Source organism: Planococcus citri, chromosome 5, assembly GCF_950023065.1.
Source record: "Planococcus citri chromosome 5, ihPlaCitr1.1, whole genome shotgun sequence".
Taxonomy (NCBI): domain Eukaryota; kingdom Metazoa; phylum Arthropoda; class Insecta; order Hemiptera; family Pseudococcidae; genus Planococcus; species Planococcus citri.
The window spans coordinates 44,867,472-44,884,319 of NC_088681.1; the positions used below are offsets into that span (position 1 = coordinate 44,867,472).

Consider the following 16,848-nt stretch of genomic DNA (forward strand, 5'->3'; position numbering starts at 1 on the left):
GTGTATTGAGGTGTCTAACAAACTAAACAACAACAAAAAACCGGATAATGAGAAAAGTGGAGAATGACTGAACATTTTTTTAATGGAAAAAAGAGGGCCTTTTTGTCAATTTTGGCAAAAGAGAAGAGATTAAAAATTATTTGTGATCTGTCACGAGAAAACCAGGTTAGTGTCCAAAACATAAATTTTACAGGGCGGGCATTTGAAGTTTTGAATCTATGTGTTCGGCGATCTATGATTCGTAGGTCCGTGAAACTTGGACCACTTTTGACCACAAGAGGTGCCAACATAACCTGACTTTTTTTTTTCAAAATCAGGGTTGCCAAAGGCCGATAATCGAAATTTCCCTAAATTGATTTTTTCGTTTTTTTAAAATTTTGCGCCAAAAATTTCACGAAAACTACTAAAAATGAATTATTAATATAAATAAAGTTATTTTATTGAGTTTTTCAATTTTTTCAAAAATTTTGTTCAAGGTGAAAAGAGTTGATTTTTCCAGCTTAAGCCTCATTCAAATTTCAATAAAATGGCACTAATCCTCCGAATGTGAGCCGATTACCCCCAAAATTTGCATATTGACTCCCCAGAACATACTTTTCAAGAAAATCACAAAAAAAAAATTTTCAAACTTTTTTTGTAGTTGCTCTATTTTTTCAACCTTGAATTTAGGGTCAAAAGAATCGTTCGCGAACGTTTTAACCACCACAGGCGGATTCTGCACACTGATTACTACCAATATCCATAAAAAAAAACAAATCGATTTTTTGGACACTAACCTGGTTTTCTCGTGACAGATCACATTTGCTCAGAATTTTTTTCGAATCAGAAAATTAAGATCAAAATTTTGTAACATACTTAGGTGCAGAAAAAATTTTCAAAAAATCCAGGAACTTCAGAGTTCTAAAAAAAAAAAAAAAAAAACGAAAAAAGTGGGGAATTAGCTAATGAGATTTTTTTAATCGAAAAAAGAGAGATTTTTTGGAAATTTTGGCATACAAATTGAAGTGGAGAGGACGGATCAGAATATTTTCAAGCCGGAATTTTGTAACTCTTAAAAATATATCTAGATACTAAAAAATATGAAAAATATAAAATTATAAAAATGTAGAAAATAATGGGAGGTTTCCACGTTTGATTTCACAATGTAAGAAATGAGAAATTTCTGGACATTTTGGCAAAAAAATAAGCAAGAGTCTTCACAAAGAATTTTAAAGAAATTTTTCAATATTTCAAGGGGGGAAGTAGATTAAGGCAAAAACTTTTTGATCGAAATTTCGTGCTTTGTTTATGAGAACAAGACGAGAAAAAAATTCAAAAGTTGAAAAAAAAACGAGGAATAAATAGACATTGTTTAAAATGTGAAATAGGGAGGCTTTTCAGCAAATTTGGCAGAAGAATTAAAGGGGAGCGGATGAAACAAGATTTTTTCCAACTAAAATTTCATAATCAAAAAAACCAAAAAAAAAAAATGAAAAAAATTTCAGAATTCAAAAAAATTAGAAAATAATGAGCGGTTTTAAAGTTTGATTTCATGATGGAAAAAATAAGAAATATTAATTGAATACTTTGGCAAAAAAACATGGTAAGATTTTGGGCAAAAAATGTTGGAAGAGATTTCTCAATATTTCGAGTCAGAGTGAAGAGGGGGAAGAGAGATACATTTAAAAAAATTTCAAACCTTTTTGATCAAAATTTTGTATTTGGTTTAGAAAAAATTAAAAAAATTCAAATCCTTGAAAAAGAAGAAGTAATAACGCAATTTTTTAAGTGGGAAAAAGGCAACTTTTTGACAATTTTGACAAATGAATTGAAGGGGAGTGAACTGAGTAAAATAATTTCAAGCAAAAATTTTGTAATTAAAAATTAAAATAAAATTAGGAAATCATAAAGAGGTTTAAAAGTTTAATTTTACAGGGAAAAATTGAGAAAAATTCGAAAACTTAGGCAAAAAACAAGTAGGGTTTTGAAGACCAAATTTAAAGAAATTGATCACTATTTCTTGAGGAGGAAAATAAAGGGGTAAGAAGTGAAAAAATTTTCAAGCCGAAAACTTTTTAATCAAAATGTTGTGCTTGTTTTTTTCTTTTTTTTTTTTTTTTAAATAAAAAAGACGAAAAAAATCATAATTCTGAAAAAAGTAGAGAATATTTGAATGGAGATTTTCTTTACATACCGTATGTTTACTTTTATTTTAACGTGATTTTTCATCGTACTTCAAGTATTTTTTAGGTATTTAAGTTTAACAAAGCATTCAATTTTTTTCACATCCGGAATTTTTATTACTTAGGTACCGTATTATTTTTTTGGAAACATTTTTCAAGTTTCGCCATTTTTCAATTCAGAATTTGATAAATTTTTTTTCATAAAGTCATAGGTAAATTTTTCAATTTTTTAAATGAAAAAAAAATTGTTTTTAATTTTGCTGCTATGTTTTTTTTTTTTTTTGATAAGTATGAATAAATTTCTTCAGTTTTTCGGGCATCAATTCAATACCTACATGATTCCAACACATTTTTTTTGTAAGAAACATGAAAGAGATGATCTTCTTTGGTAACTTCGATTATTCCATCTTCAATGCAATTTATTTTTAAAAGGATTTTTTTCACAGTAACGCAACACCCCACGTTTCTCCAACAAGAGAAAGGGTTGAAGTTGAAAAACATCTCAATGTAATCCAGTTTCGCTAGAATTTTCCCACAACTTTGAAGGTGATATTCAGATTTCGTAACGTCTCTTTTGAGCACAACTTACCAAAGACAACTTCTCACTATTCCCATCCTTATAACTACATTTTCATTAAAAACAGCAGAAGAGAAGAAAATTTCACCTCTAGCACACTTGTAATTCGATTCTTAATAATCGTAATTAATCATAAGATCAATTCTTCAAATTCTAATAAACTATCTACACAGTTTAGTTAAGTATATCTAGATGGACAAATACCATTTCTCAGCGCTTAATCATCTTGTAACGATGATGGTTCATTCGAAACGAAACAAACAAGACTTCTGATAACGAACGTATCCAATCGGAAATCACCTTATCATCTGATTCTTTTCCAATTAATTGATACAGGTTGCCATTCGATACCGTGTGTAACCCATTAAAATTGCAAATTTCATCTTATATATGTACTAATTTGCCTCATTTCCATACATTATAGTACTATTTTTCTTCGATCCAAATTCCAAAATCCTCAAAGGAGAAAAACATCTGACCCAATAAGTATCTACTTCGCATCACACATCTAATTTCTAGAAAACTCATATCTTTCTGTTTCCCTTCTGTTCTCCTTTTCTCTCTCTCTCTCTCACACACACACACACACATCGAATCGTGAAATCTGCACCACACCATACGACCTTTCAGTGTAAAAAAAAACAACTTCCGTACGACGATGCGATGATCACGTGAATGGCATGGCACATTCGCATTCGCGCACTACTATACTCATACTCAATGTACAAGCAATAAATAAAACACGATAAATTTTTCAACATATTATTTCTTTGACGCAAAAATAATAAAAACACATTGAAATGAAAGAGTTATATTCTATGTTATAATATAACACTACATAGCGTGTAAAAATTCTAAAAGAATAATTATAGGTACTCGTATATAAAGATGAAAAAAAAAAAAGAAAAGAGAAATGGTAGATAGACAAAAAAGCCTACATCGAAACTTAAAACCCAAAAGAGAAAAAAAAATTAAATACAAAAAAAATATACATAACAAAGCAATAACATACGAAAGGTATCGGGACTTATATAAAAATAACTCGTATTAAGACAGAATAAAAGAAAAAACAGAGAGAGAGACAGACAGAAAGATAAAGAGGAAAACACACATAATAAAAAAAAAATAAGAAGGGGGAGACAGAGAAGGGTAGAAAAAAAATCCAAGTCGAGGAAAGAAAAACTTTTACACATTCGTCGGATCGGGTTCGCGCTCGTCAAGCAGTTAATGGCACATTAAATCGATTCGCGAAAACAAAATACCACCGCAAACTGCCGCAGTTTTTCTTTCCTCGCATCAAGAAAAAAGGGACAAAAAAATCTACAATACTTTTCACACAACATCTATACAAGCATTTTTTTTTTTTTTTATACAAAACAAAAAGTAAAAGAAAAACTTTTCAATGCTGTACACATTAAAGTATAACGACTCGATGCCCTGATGATGGCGAATTCGGCTACGTCAAAGTAATACACACACTTAGTACATGTAGAATATAGTAATTTCACAGTACTAAACAATAAATTAGCGCGAGAGATCATTAAAATCGTTAAATAACACAGAAATGCTTAAATAAGTACATCCACTCTAGTAAATTACTCATTTAGATAAGTCAGAGAGACCCACAACAGTGAGAGAGACAGAGAGATACGCACATATAACAAAACACATGGCTCTCTGACTCTTTTAAGTGATACCTAAACTGTTCACTGGTAAAAGAAAACCAATCGAGCCGAATTCGCTCAACTTAACCAATTTTTTATTTTTTTTTTAGCTCTTTTTTCAATTTCAATTCCAAAAATAAAAAAAAAAAAAACGTTTTCGAAACGTATAAACCTAGAAACAGGACCATTAATAAAACTACACAATGAAAATTTTAACAACTAGATACACTAAGGGAGGGGGAGGGGAAGAAAAAAAACAGTAACGTGTGTATTTAACAGGTACATGTAATTTCATAGTGAAATTCATCTCTTAAAACATATAGTTAGGTAAATTAAATGCGACCTGGTACACTAATGTGAATTTAACTCCTAATTTTAATACAGGCCTGGTCGCTCGTACGATGCGTATTCGTCACATTATTTTAGCCTTGGCATAACGCCTAAAATTTTGCCCAACGACGTTTTCCTCCTTTCTCGTATACGCATCGTTCGAACGACAGGCCGAACTTACGATAAATTTTTTTTTTTTGCTTTTATGGTAAAATAAATACTATTCGAAGCGATTACTACCACGATCAAACTGAAATATAAAACTACTTTTTTTAAAACTATTGGTATAATGAAACAAAAAATAAAAAATAAATCCCATAAAATCAAATTTGATTTAAAAAATTTCGAACTTATATTTTGGAATGCTTGTAAAAAAAAAGAAAAAGTTAAAAGCGTCGTTTAAAGAGAAAAAAAATTCTGCGATGTAAAAATTATTATTAATACGATAAAAATAATGAAAAAAAAAAAAAAGGAAAATTAAATTAAAGTAAGAGAAAAAAAAAGTACACGAAAACAGGTAACAAAACACGTCTTCCTTCTCCTATATAAATATCTACACGAACGTATATTCGGCAATTTCGATAGAAAAAATATATACAATATAATAATTTCCATTCGTAATGCAACTAAATACATAATGATCTGACTAGCGTATAGCGTTCAGCTGGACGCGTTTTATATAAACCAGAATATTGTATAAGGTAAAGGTATCATTTTTTTCAAATTCTATTTTGATAATTTTCAAGTTTTTTATTGACCAATTTTTTTTTTTTACCTAAATGAAACCAACATCGTTGTCGTCGTATCGTCGAAGAAATTTATTTTCATATTGCGTCATATTGCCGCGATATTATTCGAATTAAGGTAGGTATTCAGGTAGATAGGTAGGTACCTATCGTATATAAACGAAGAGAACTCTAATTATATCGCAAGAACGCGCCACCGCAACCAGAGATATGTCGAGTTAGGCGAATATTCTCGACCGCGTGCCCATTAACAGCTCTGTTATCAATTTTTTTTTCTCTCTTTCGTACAATTACGATCAAGGTTCCCCACACACACACACGCATAACTCGACCAATAAATTAATTCGTCGTCGGTTTATCAAAACGTTGATTAAGTATTTCAGGAAATACGAATGTACGCCAATACGTACCTCTACCTACCTACGTGGGACGTGATTGCGTTAATTTAGACGAAAAGTATCGACCAATCCTCCCCCTCCCCCCCCTCCATCGACAATTTTTACCAGTGGAAAATTCCTCAAGATGCGTAGATTTTCTGCAGATTCAAAAAATTCCACTCACCCCCCCCCCCATACTCATTTTCTCGTGATCCTAATAATATGTAAAATCGAACTCTCCCGATTCAATCTTCAGAAGTAAGGAACAACGATCACAACCCCCCCCCCCTTCCACATCCCCTCCAAACAGAGACGTGTTTCAATTTCTCAACATTTGATCCCAAAATGACAGTTTTTTTATCCCTAAAAAAAAGTAAAAATACTCCTCGTAATAATGCATTTCACAAATACACATAAGACAGACCTATCTAAGACCACACCGCAATTATCTAATGCCTTGTACCAAAAAAAATAAAAAAATCCATACACATAAGTAAGTACATCTAGGTATGTAATGTACCTACTGTACGTATAAGTATGTACATAGAGATAATATAATCTGCTGGTCAAATCGAACACGGTCAATGCAGTCTTGGTCTTCACAGCCACCACCGCCGCATTGACCTACTTGCTTATGCAGCTATGCATCCTTATTGTTGTACTATAGTCGAAAACGAGTTATCTTTTTAGCTGACAAGACTGATTAATACAGACGACCGGTCGAGGTGAGCAGGTAAATTTTGATAAACGATCGAATCTCTCCCCTAAACCCCCTTCCCTGTGACTCTGAACCCAGAGAATATACTATGTTATGTATACTTTTACTATACGTCTTAGGTTAGGTATTAGGGACACAAAAGATCATATTATATACTGAGTTTTAGTGCTGTTGTTGTTGGATTGTGAGCTGCGGGATGGTCGAGATGATAGAAAACGCTCCCACTGAAGTAGTTCGTTTGAAAATACAAGGTATACGACAGTATGGTGCATACATGAGATGAACTCGCAGTCTCAGGTCGTTTGGTCAGCCAACATGACGAATATTTTGGATGACAAGACGACCCATGTCTTTTAAAACTTTAGATAAATAGGTAAAAATTCGCAAAAAATGGTGACATCAGACTTTTTTAAAAAGAATTTTATCGGTCGAAAGAGGCAATGGTGGAAGACAAAATCGATTTGAATGAATATTTTCAATGTTAAATTACAGCATTTCATAGTAATAGTTTCGAATTTTGACAAAATCATCCGAAATTTTGGGCTAAAATTGAAATTTACAGTGGGTAAGGGGGGAGGAGGTGAGTAAATTCGAAAATCTCGAAATTCTGGGGAAATTCTGTCGAATATTTTTTTTTTGTAAGGAAACTTTTCAAAAAAAATTTTACATTACAAATTTTTTGAGAGATATTGAAGGTAAGCGGAGGGGAGGGGAGAGGAATGGAGAGAGAAGAGTCGATAAAATTGCACATTTTCAAAATATCATAACAGAATGCCCAATGACGTCTCAAAACCAAGAAGCAGAATTTTTTCGAAATCAAAAAATTCAATGTCTCATTCCCCCTTCCCCTCCCACAACCTGTCCACAAACAATGAGAAAAAATTACTAAGAAAATGCCCAATATTTCACATTCTTACTCGTTTTTGATTTCAGAAAAGATATTCGAGAATTTGGCTTGAAATCGAAGTGGGGTGGGAAGGGGAGAAGAGGGAGGGGGGGGGGGGGTAAATAAATTCGAAATTTTGAAATTCGGATTCAAATTGTTGAGTGAAATTTGTACGAGATAATTATTTCGATGGTAAATAGGAGAGGAGGGGGAGGAGGAGAGGGTCGATAAATTGGGCATAAAAGTGAAATTTTTCGAAATCAAAAATTTTAATCTCTCATTCTCTCCCTTTCACAGACAAAGAACGAAAAATAACTCAAAAATTGTCCAATATTTCACAATACCTACTCGTTTTAGACTTTAAAAAAATGTATTCCAGAATTGAGAATTTTTGGCTTGAAATCGAAATCTTTGGAGGGGGAAGGAATAAAATAAGTTCAAAATCTTGAAATTTTGGGCGACTCGATAGATGAGCATTTTTTTTTTTTTTTTTTTTTTTGCAACTGACAACTGCCACAAATCATTTTGATGGATTTTTTTTTAGACTATGAAATCAATTCCGAATACTGGAGAGGAGGGGAAAGAGGGGGGTGGAAGCAGAAAAAGGCCAATAAAAATGACCATTTTCAAATTATTAGAACAAAAAGTTGAATAAAATTTTGAAATCAAAAAGCAAGATGTTTTCAACATCGAAAATTTAATCGACAAAGTCCTCTCTGAAAAAGAAGAGTAGGTGGAGATGGAGGTGGAGAAGGGGGTGAAAAAAACGTTGGAATTGACCATTTTTAAATTATTGTAACAGAGTGCTCTTGTCCAGAAAAATTTCAAACCGGAAACCCTGATTTTTTTCAAAATTGAAAACTCAATTTTCTCTCTTCCTCTTCCCAAGAATCTCAAATCGAAATTTTCTATAAAAAATACCAATGACACATATACGTATAAGTGATTTAAGAGAGTGAAATAACAAGTAAAAATTATGAAACAAAAACAAAGGTTCCAAAAAGAATTTTTTCAAAGACTGATAACTTTACGTAATTTTTTTTCATTATTCCATTCTGATTTGAAATCCAATTTTTTTAATTTTTAGAACAACATAAAACGTTTAGTGTGAATTTTACCCAAAAATACAATACCTATTTCAAGAGGCAACGAAAGTAAGCAGCCATCTTTTATCATTGCACTTGGGTAAAATTCACACAGAACCTTTTTTACCGAACGCGACTCGAATTATAAAATTGATTGTATCATCTGTGGATTGGAAATGGAGGGGGGAGGGACGAAAGGGGACAAAACTAACCGATATTTTTGTCTGAGATTAGAAAGGAAGTTCAAAAAATCTTCCAATAATAATCTCAGACGATTTTTTCCGTTCGATGATTTTTTTAGGTTGGAATTTTTGTGAGGGGGGATGAGAGGAGAGAAAATGTTTAAAATCGACCTATCCTCAACGTACTAAAATATTACATTTTATGATCTATTTTTTTCTGCTCAGTACATGAAAATTTAATTTACGATGCATTGTTGCCAAAAAACCAAAACTAAGAGGCCAGAGAGGGGGCGAGGGGAAAAATTCAAAATTTCGTAAGATTTTCCATACTAAATAATTACAAAATGTAAATTGTACCTTTTTTCTTTACAGAATTTTGAAAATTAATATTTCAAGATGCAATTGATAGTCGATTTTCAATTTACATATTTGTAATAAAAAATTTCGAATACTTGGAGTACAAATTTAAATTCTTCCACATCATAAACCCTCCCTTCGCTCCCCTTCCCGATGTTACCAAATCTAAACGTTCGAGTACAATTGTAATTACCTAGCACATCGCTCCTTACAGTCCTTCAAAATACACGATATTTCTATTTTCGACCCACTTCGACATCTACACACAGTACACACGTTGACATTTGAAACAAAACTCAAGATCACGGTCATCGCGTAACGAACACTGACCAGGCAAACGTCCTCACTTCACCTCTTAAAAGAAGAAAAAAAAACGCAATTTTACGCGCAATTACCGAAAAAAAATACGCGTATTGAGACCGTACCCATCCCCTAACCCTCCCCCGTTCACTAAACAAACATAATTTTAATGATTCATAAACGTAAACGGACGTGGACGTCGCATCGCCGACTACTTTTTTTTTTCATTTTCCAAGAAATTTTTTTCTTTAATTTTTTTTCCTTCGTGCTTCTTCATTTTACATTAGTAGTCCCAGAATGAATTTTTAAAACAGTGTGTGGGGGACCGAGGCCGAGGAAAAACGCAGGGGTAACCTTCACCATTACTCAGACAGTGATATTGGCATGGCGGAGATGCGTATGCGTGTATAATTATACCCTTCTTCGTGAGATAGGAATTTTCAATTTGGCAACCGCGCATGCGCATTTGCTTCACACATGGTTGATGTACTATTTTTTTTTTTTTAAATTAACGATACGACGAGTTATTTTTTGTGTTTCGTTTTACCTTCCAAAAAAAATTAAAAAATCTGACAGAGAAAAATAACCAACGCGAAAGTTTAAGTCTTATACAGAAAAATAAAACTCGACTTAAAATGTTTAACAGAGAAAAAAAAATCGTAAGAAAATAATTTTAAAAAATTCTTATAACATACAGAATCCTGATTTTTTGACTAGAGCCCGCGTACACTGAACATATATTTGACTTAGCTCGTAACGCAACGTGGGAAAGGGTAGTAAAAATAATAAAAATAACATTAAAATATATAAAAACATGTTTCGGTATTAAAGGAGAAAGATAAGAGAGAGAGAGAAAAAAGGGGGGAATAAAAATATCGTAAACATATTGGTATTAAGAATATCGTACTAATAATAACTTAGAATTAAAAACGTAATTTTTTTTTTAAAGAGAAAAAAAAATATAGAAAGTGAAAAGGTGCAAAAATTAAAAAAAAAAAGAAGAAAATTTCACGAAAGAAATAGCAAATTATATATATACAAGCTTTCGTCCGCCCATCTTGCCAATCCTTGTTGAGGATTTCCAAAGTACGAGCGAACAAAATATTATATAAGAAATAAAAAAGAAAAACAGAATCTCGAAGAAGAAGAAGAAAAAGAAATAAAAACAGATATAAAAATAAAATCAAGACAAAAAAATAAAAATAAAAACGAGACAAACAAATGAAAAAAGAAAGAAAGAAAAACACATCAAATTATCGAAAAGCCACAGTATGCGATCGTATAAAACGATATTATAATAATTAGAAATTAAGAGAAAATTTTTTTTCCTTTTAAAAATACGAATTTTGCCGACGACCTGGGTTGATGGTTCGGCTTCGGCTTCATCGGGGTGCTCTGTGGCCGGGGGATAGGTAAATATACGAGTTATCGTACAAAATTAAGACGTGTTCATAAGATTTGCGAAGGTATAATCGACCCAGTCGTTGGTGACTCCGATATCAGAGAGCATCTCGGTCATCTCTTCGTTACAATTGAATTCGAGATGCGTGGCTCCGTTAGCATTGCCGCCCAGTCCGGCCGGCAGTTCGTCGACTACTTCTAGTTCCATTTTGAAATCGTTAGGAATTTGCAAGAGATCGGTAAGAGAGTCTAAATCGGCAAGACTAGGATTTTCGCCGACCGGTCCGATGGCCGCCGATTCGGATTCGCAATCGTCCGGTTCCGACTTGAAGGTACAGTCTCGTAAGAAAGTATCGTCGTCTTTCGACAAGCAGAGATCATCGTCCGGGTCCGATTTAATGGTCATCAACGGACTCAAGCATATGGTTTCCTTTTTGACTGGTATTATAATGGCGTTGGTTATATCGCAAACGTCGTCAGCCAGCAACGTGCCAGCGCCCAAGCCGCTGCTGCTGTTCGTGTCTTCGTAGAAAGTGGCGCTTTCCGGCGAATCGGGCGTTTCGCAAGATGGACTCGATGGCACTTTCGCCTGCACCGAAACCCTTCCGTCTAGCATAGGATCGCGATCTTTACGCGTTTGCGGGCCGATCGTAAACTTATATGGGAACTTTGCTACGTCTACAGAGGATGACAAAGTCCTCTTCTGTATGATACCGTTACTCCTGATCACCATCGTCGAATCGTTATTTTTACTCAAACACGCCGAAGACGACGATGAAACCGTCGACATCGACGACGATCCGCCCATGGTTTTCAATCCGCCTCCACCACCTCCGCTGCTGACCAATAATTCTGAACCAATTCCGGTGGTACTGCCGACCTCGTCGAGATCGATGGTAATACCATCGTGATGGATGATGCCACTGTTACGGTTATTATTCGTATCTTTTATCATTTTGACGGCGGCTACGACTGCGGATTTCTTCAAAGCGAGCTGTTTACGCGGTCTGCTGATCGTTGGTTTGGTCGCTTTCAGGCTTTTCTTTCGTGGCCGGTATTTGTAATCTGGGTACTCTTGCAGGTGCATCAAACGCAGACGTTCGGCTTCTTCGATAAATGGCTGACGTTCGTCTTCCGAAAGCAGCTTCCAACGACGTCCTAAACGTTTAGAGATCTCCGCGTTGTGCATGTCCGGCTGCATTTCGCAGATTTTACGACGTTCGATTTGCGACCATACCATGAACGCGTTCATCGGCCTTTTGATGTGGTTTGGATTGTTCTTTTTTGTCTGCAACAATAAGAAAAATGAAAAAAATTATTAGATTTATTTGGAAAAACTTCAGAATCTGAGTAAAATTATTTGTCATTAAAATAACATAACGTTTCAAAATATAAAAAATATTACTCAATTTCAGAAAAATCAGAAAGAGCAGGAGTGGAAGAATTCAGTAATATCCGACTCATTCACACTCAAAACTCAATAAAATGACGAAGTCCAGAAAATTTGAACTTCGGGAAACAAAAATGGCAAGTTTTTGAATTCGTGGTATGAGGTGGTGGGAGGAGGGTGGGAGTGACATTGATCAGTAAAACGAGAATGAAGAATTTTATGATCAGCAACGACTTCTATACTATAAAGCTTGAAAAAATTCCCAGCCCGATCTATGGCACCTAGAGATGCTATTTTTTTTTAAAAATTGACAGCTTAACTTCTCTAGAATATAGAAAAAATACGCAGGGGGCAAAAATTTTGGAATTAAAGAGCCCAACTTTTGAGTTTAAATGGACTGTTCTTGCCGTTTTTTTTTGATTATTCTCAAATATATCAAAAACGAAAAAAGCTAGAAAGGTGGTTAATATCTCATTTTAAAGAGCATTAAATTCTGAACATTTCCCTCGCTTACATTACCCCTCTAGGGTTTGCAGTATTTGAGCTATTTTGAATCCGAATTTGAATTAAATCATGTCGAAAACTAAAAATGCTAGATGGTTACTGTAAGCGAGGAAAATGTTCGAAATTTCATGCTCTTTAAAATGGTGAAAACAGATTAGCAAAAAGTTTATTACATCGTGCGATTTTGATAGTTTTTGAGGCATTTTAAAACAAAAATTTGTTGAACGAGCAGGCGGGAGCTGGGGGCTAATAGTTTCCTATACAAATGAAATTGAGATTTTTTCATCGTTTTCTTTCACAAAATCCATATTTTCATTCCTGAAGTGACACGATTCAATTTTAGTTTTTTTGCAATGGATGTTTTTCAAAAATTGTAAGTAACAATAATTCACAACTTTTTTTTGAAAAAAAATTGGGTACAGAATAAGTAACTTTTTCTAAAAAAAATTCAACGCAAAATTCGACGGTTTTTTGGTCATTTTCAAATAATTGTACATATAACAAATTTTTTCAAAGACTTTTTTTGAAACAATTTCTGCAAAATTCAACCCCAATATTTTCAATAATAACTTGCGACATTTGAAAGTCTATGGCAAGTTACATTTTCGTCAAATGACTTTTCATTTTTTTTTTCATTTTTTTCTCACACGCCAGCTAATGAGCAAATTTTGAAAAAAAAACGTTCAAAAGTGACCTTTAAATGATTTTTTACTTCATTTTATTATTATTATTTTTTTAAAATTAAGTAATGCAACTTTTTTTAGTTTCATTTTCTCACAGAAAAAAAATTGTCAAACGACCTTCACACAATGGACTTTTTTTCTAAAGGTGACCTTCAAACGATTTTTATATTTCATATTATTATTATTTTTTTCATTTACATACTTAATTTAACTTTTTTCATTTTTTTTCTCACAGAAAAAAATTGTCAAATGACCTTTACATAATGGACATTTTTCTAAAAGTGACCTCCAAATGATTTTGATTTCATTTTTTTTTTCTTTTCTTTACTAATCCAAGTTTTTTCATTTTCATTTTCTCACAGAAGAAAAAATTGTTAAATGACCTTTACATAATGGACTTTTTTCTAAAAGTGACCTTCAAATGATTTTTATTTCATTTTTTTAATTTATAAATCCAACTTTTTTCATTTTTTTTTTTTACAGAAAAAAAAAGTCAAATGACCATTACATAATGGATTTTTTTTTCTAAAAGTGACCTTCAAATGATTTCTATTTCATTACTTAATCCGATTTTTTTTCTTTTTTTCACAGAAGAAAAAGTCAATTTCGCAAAAAATATAACTTTTTTCACATTCTTGTGAAAAGTCAATATTTCAAAATGAAATTCTCATTGAAAAATAACACTCCAAAAAATCACAATTCCGATTCGGTGACCTTTTTTACAATTTTTGAGAAATTTGTGACTTCTTAAGAAAAATTGTGGCGAATGAATTTTTTTTTTAAAATTAAAAATGAAATTCAAATTTGCCAAAAAATGGTCACTTTTGCAGAATTTGTGAGAAAACTCTGGTCAAATGTCCTTTTTGTACGACAACTTTTACAATTTTCAATTTTCCAGTCTGATTAAGATTTTTTAAAAATTGTATTATAGTTTTTCCAAAATTCAAACTTGTGGTCGAAAATTTTCCGTTTTTCAAAATGTAAAAGGACTTTTCAAAAACAATTTTTCTTTTTTAAAATTGATGATCATTTCATCAGAAAACTTCAATTAATACTTTCGCTCCTTCATATAGCTATCTACGAGTATTTTCCTATTATTAATTCGATTTCATGATTTTTTTCGTACCCTGTGCAATTTTTCACATGAGAAGTGTCACTTTTGGCAAATTTCAAAATTTTTCAGTCAAAATTACCTATAGTTTTGGCCACATTTATTCAAATTTGAGATTTAAGATTTTCTGATCAATAATTATTTAATTAGGCACTTAAAAGTTTTATAGTGACAGCATTGAATGACTTTTCAATTTTTTTTCTTTTTTTTTTGAAGTTGCCATATTTTTTTTGTTTGAAAATCAAATTTTCAGTTTACAAAATTTGCAAAAAAAATTTGTTAGATCATTCTTTGGTCTTTATCTTCTCAATTTTCGGAGTTTGTAGACCCCCCTTGACCCCCCTCCCAAGGAAATCAATTTGTGAATCGGTGACGAAAAATATGGCTAAATCAGCTAAAGAAATATCGCTTTCATTTTATTCAATCAAATTTTGGAACAATTTCTCTAGCTTCTTGAAGTAAAATTTGATTTCTCAACATTTCCTCGATGTTCTCGACCATTGGCACCATTGTCAAGTAAAAACGTAATTTTTTCAAAAAAAAAATCACAATAAACGTGAACATGATGTCAAAGTACGTCTATCCTCTCCTCAGCGTTAATTTTTCTTGTAAAAATACTATACCTACTTATCATCGCGAAAAAAGCTTCAAAGATGAAAATTCACACAAGAGGGGAAAGGGTACAGCAGATGCAAAAAAATCGCTATCCCTGCGGCCTGCGCTCTAAAATAGCACCTATGTACAACTCGTCCAATCGAAAAATAAAAAAATCAGCGTCGTCAGTTCATTAGTTTTGCAAATTTGCCAACTCGAGCTTCCTTTTGCCAACTCATTCCTTCAACTCCCACCAGAGGTAATTTCAAGGGAGTCTTCCTCTGACACAAGAAATATTGAAAATCATGACGAAAATTGGTGATTTGTTTGCTCTCGCCTACTCTAAATCATAATACATACGTACAAAACCATCGTACATATTTCTCTATCAAATGTTCATTCATTATACTATACGAAGCTCTCTAGGTGTCCTGTGGGGAGGTGTACTTTCACTATTATATGTCGAAGGGTAACGTCACTCAACCCAACCCTCATGTGAGACGATTTTCACCGGAGCTCGAGGCACGCAGCACAATACGTAGAGTATAATAATCGTATTCAGAGAACGTGGTTATGTGGGTGTGACACGAAGAGAAACATCAAGCAGCCAGCACAAGCTCCAAGTTCTCGTACACACAGACACACGAAGAGGGATCGAGGAAAATTACACTAAAACGAGCAGAAGAAATACGTTAAGCAGCGAAAAAGACGATGAAACTGAAAATTAAGTCTCCTGTATTGTTTCATAGATGGTGGTATTCGTGTCTATGAGCATGAGCGAGATATACTTGGACGACTCCAAAGTACCCCGGGTAATTATGGGCTTTTTGTGCGTGCTTACTTTACGTATACACCGTAGAGAGAAATGCGGGAGACGAAGGCGAAGAGGAGGAGGTACTCAACGTAGTACACACTCAGACATACGTATACATAAATTGTATACACCGAGAGTATACGTAAACGGAGGGAAGGTCTGGAAACGTTACAATGTTTATGCACACATGGTTCGAATATAATCGGCAGCTGTTGCTGAGGCTCTTATCCTGGAAGCGTAATTACGTGGTCGTCCTACCAATCCAAGTACATACTAATTTACGTACAGGGCTCTCTCCTATACAGATCTGCGGTACCTCTATGTGTTATTTTTTTACTCATAGTCGAGTCGAACGTGTAAAAAAAAAAAAGTCAGCCAAGCTGAAGCAGACGGGCAAAATTATCGAGTAATTCTCGATGCTCGAAGTCGATGCCAGATGCAGTATGATTTTTACGATCGGTTTGTCGTCTTTGATGAACTGCAGCAGCTCGTCCAGAGTTGGTAATTACGCGACCTGGGGTGGTATTCGGTGAATGCAGAAGAGGGGAACTGGTATGTGTGGTTCTGGATCTTTCTCTCTCTCTCTCTCTCTGATACATACTTTTCAAAGTTAACACACATAGAAGTTTCCCTTCTTTTTTATTTGAACCTTTTTTGAAGGTGTGCAGCTGCCGCTTACACCGTATATTCATGTACCTTTTTAATAGGTACTCGTCGTTCAATTACGTAACATTAATGCCTGCGAATTGTTGTATAATTCTGTGTACTATAGTATGTCGTCGCTGCAAGGCGCACAGCCAAGCGACGCTTATAAGCTCTGCGCTATGCTGCTGATTTCAAAAAACTTTGTCGAGAGTACACCTCATCATCATACGAGTATAAAGAGCAAGACCAACCTTTTAAGTCTTTAGGGTAAGTTGTCGACTCTTCAATAAACAAATCTCCCTCTCTCAACAGTCAACGCATA

General features: G+C 33.6%; 1 protein-coding gene across 2 annotated transcripts in view; it reads right to left on the reverse strand.

Annotated features, from left to right (window-relative positions):
- Positions 1–3,487: 3,487 nt before the first annotated feature.
- Positions 3,488–16,848, reverse strand: part of LOC135848928 (transcription factor Sox-11-B-like) — a 58,869-nt gene continuing 45,508 nt past the window's right edge. For both annotated transcript variants that reach the window (XM_065369025.1, XM_065369024.1), the window contains one exon: positions 3,488–12,073. In XM_065369025.1, coding sequence (XP_065225097.1) covers positions 10,823–12,073 — 1,251 coding nt within the window. In that variant the 3' untranslated portion in view covers positions 3,488–10,822. The remainder of the gene's footprint in view (positions 12,074–16,848) is intronic.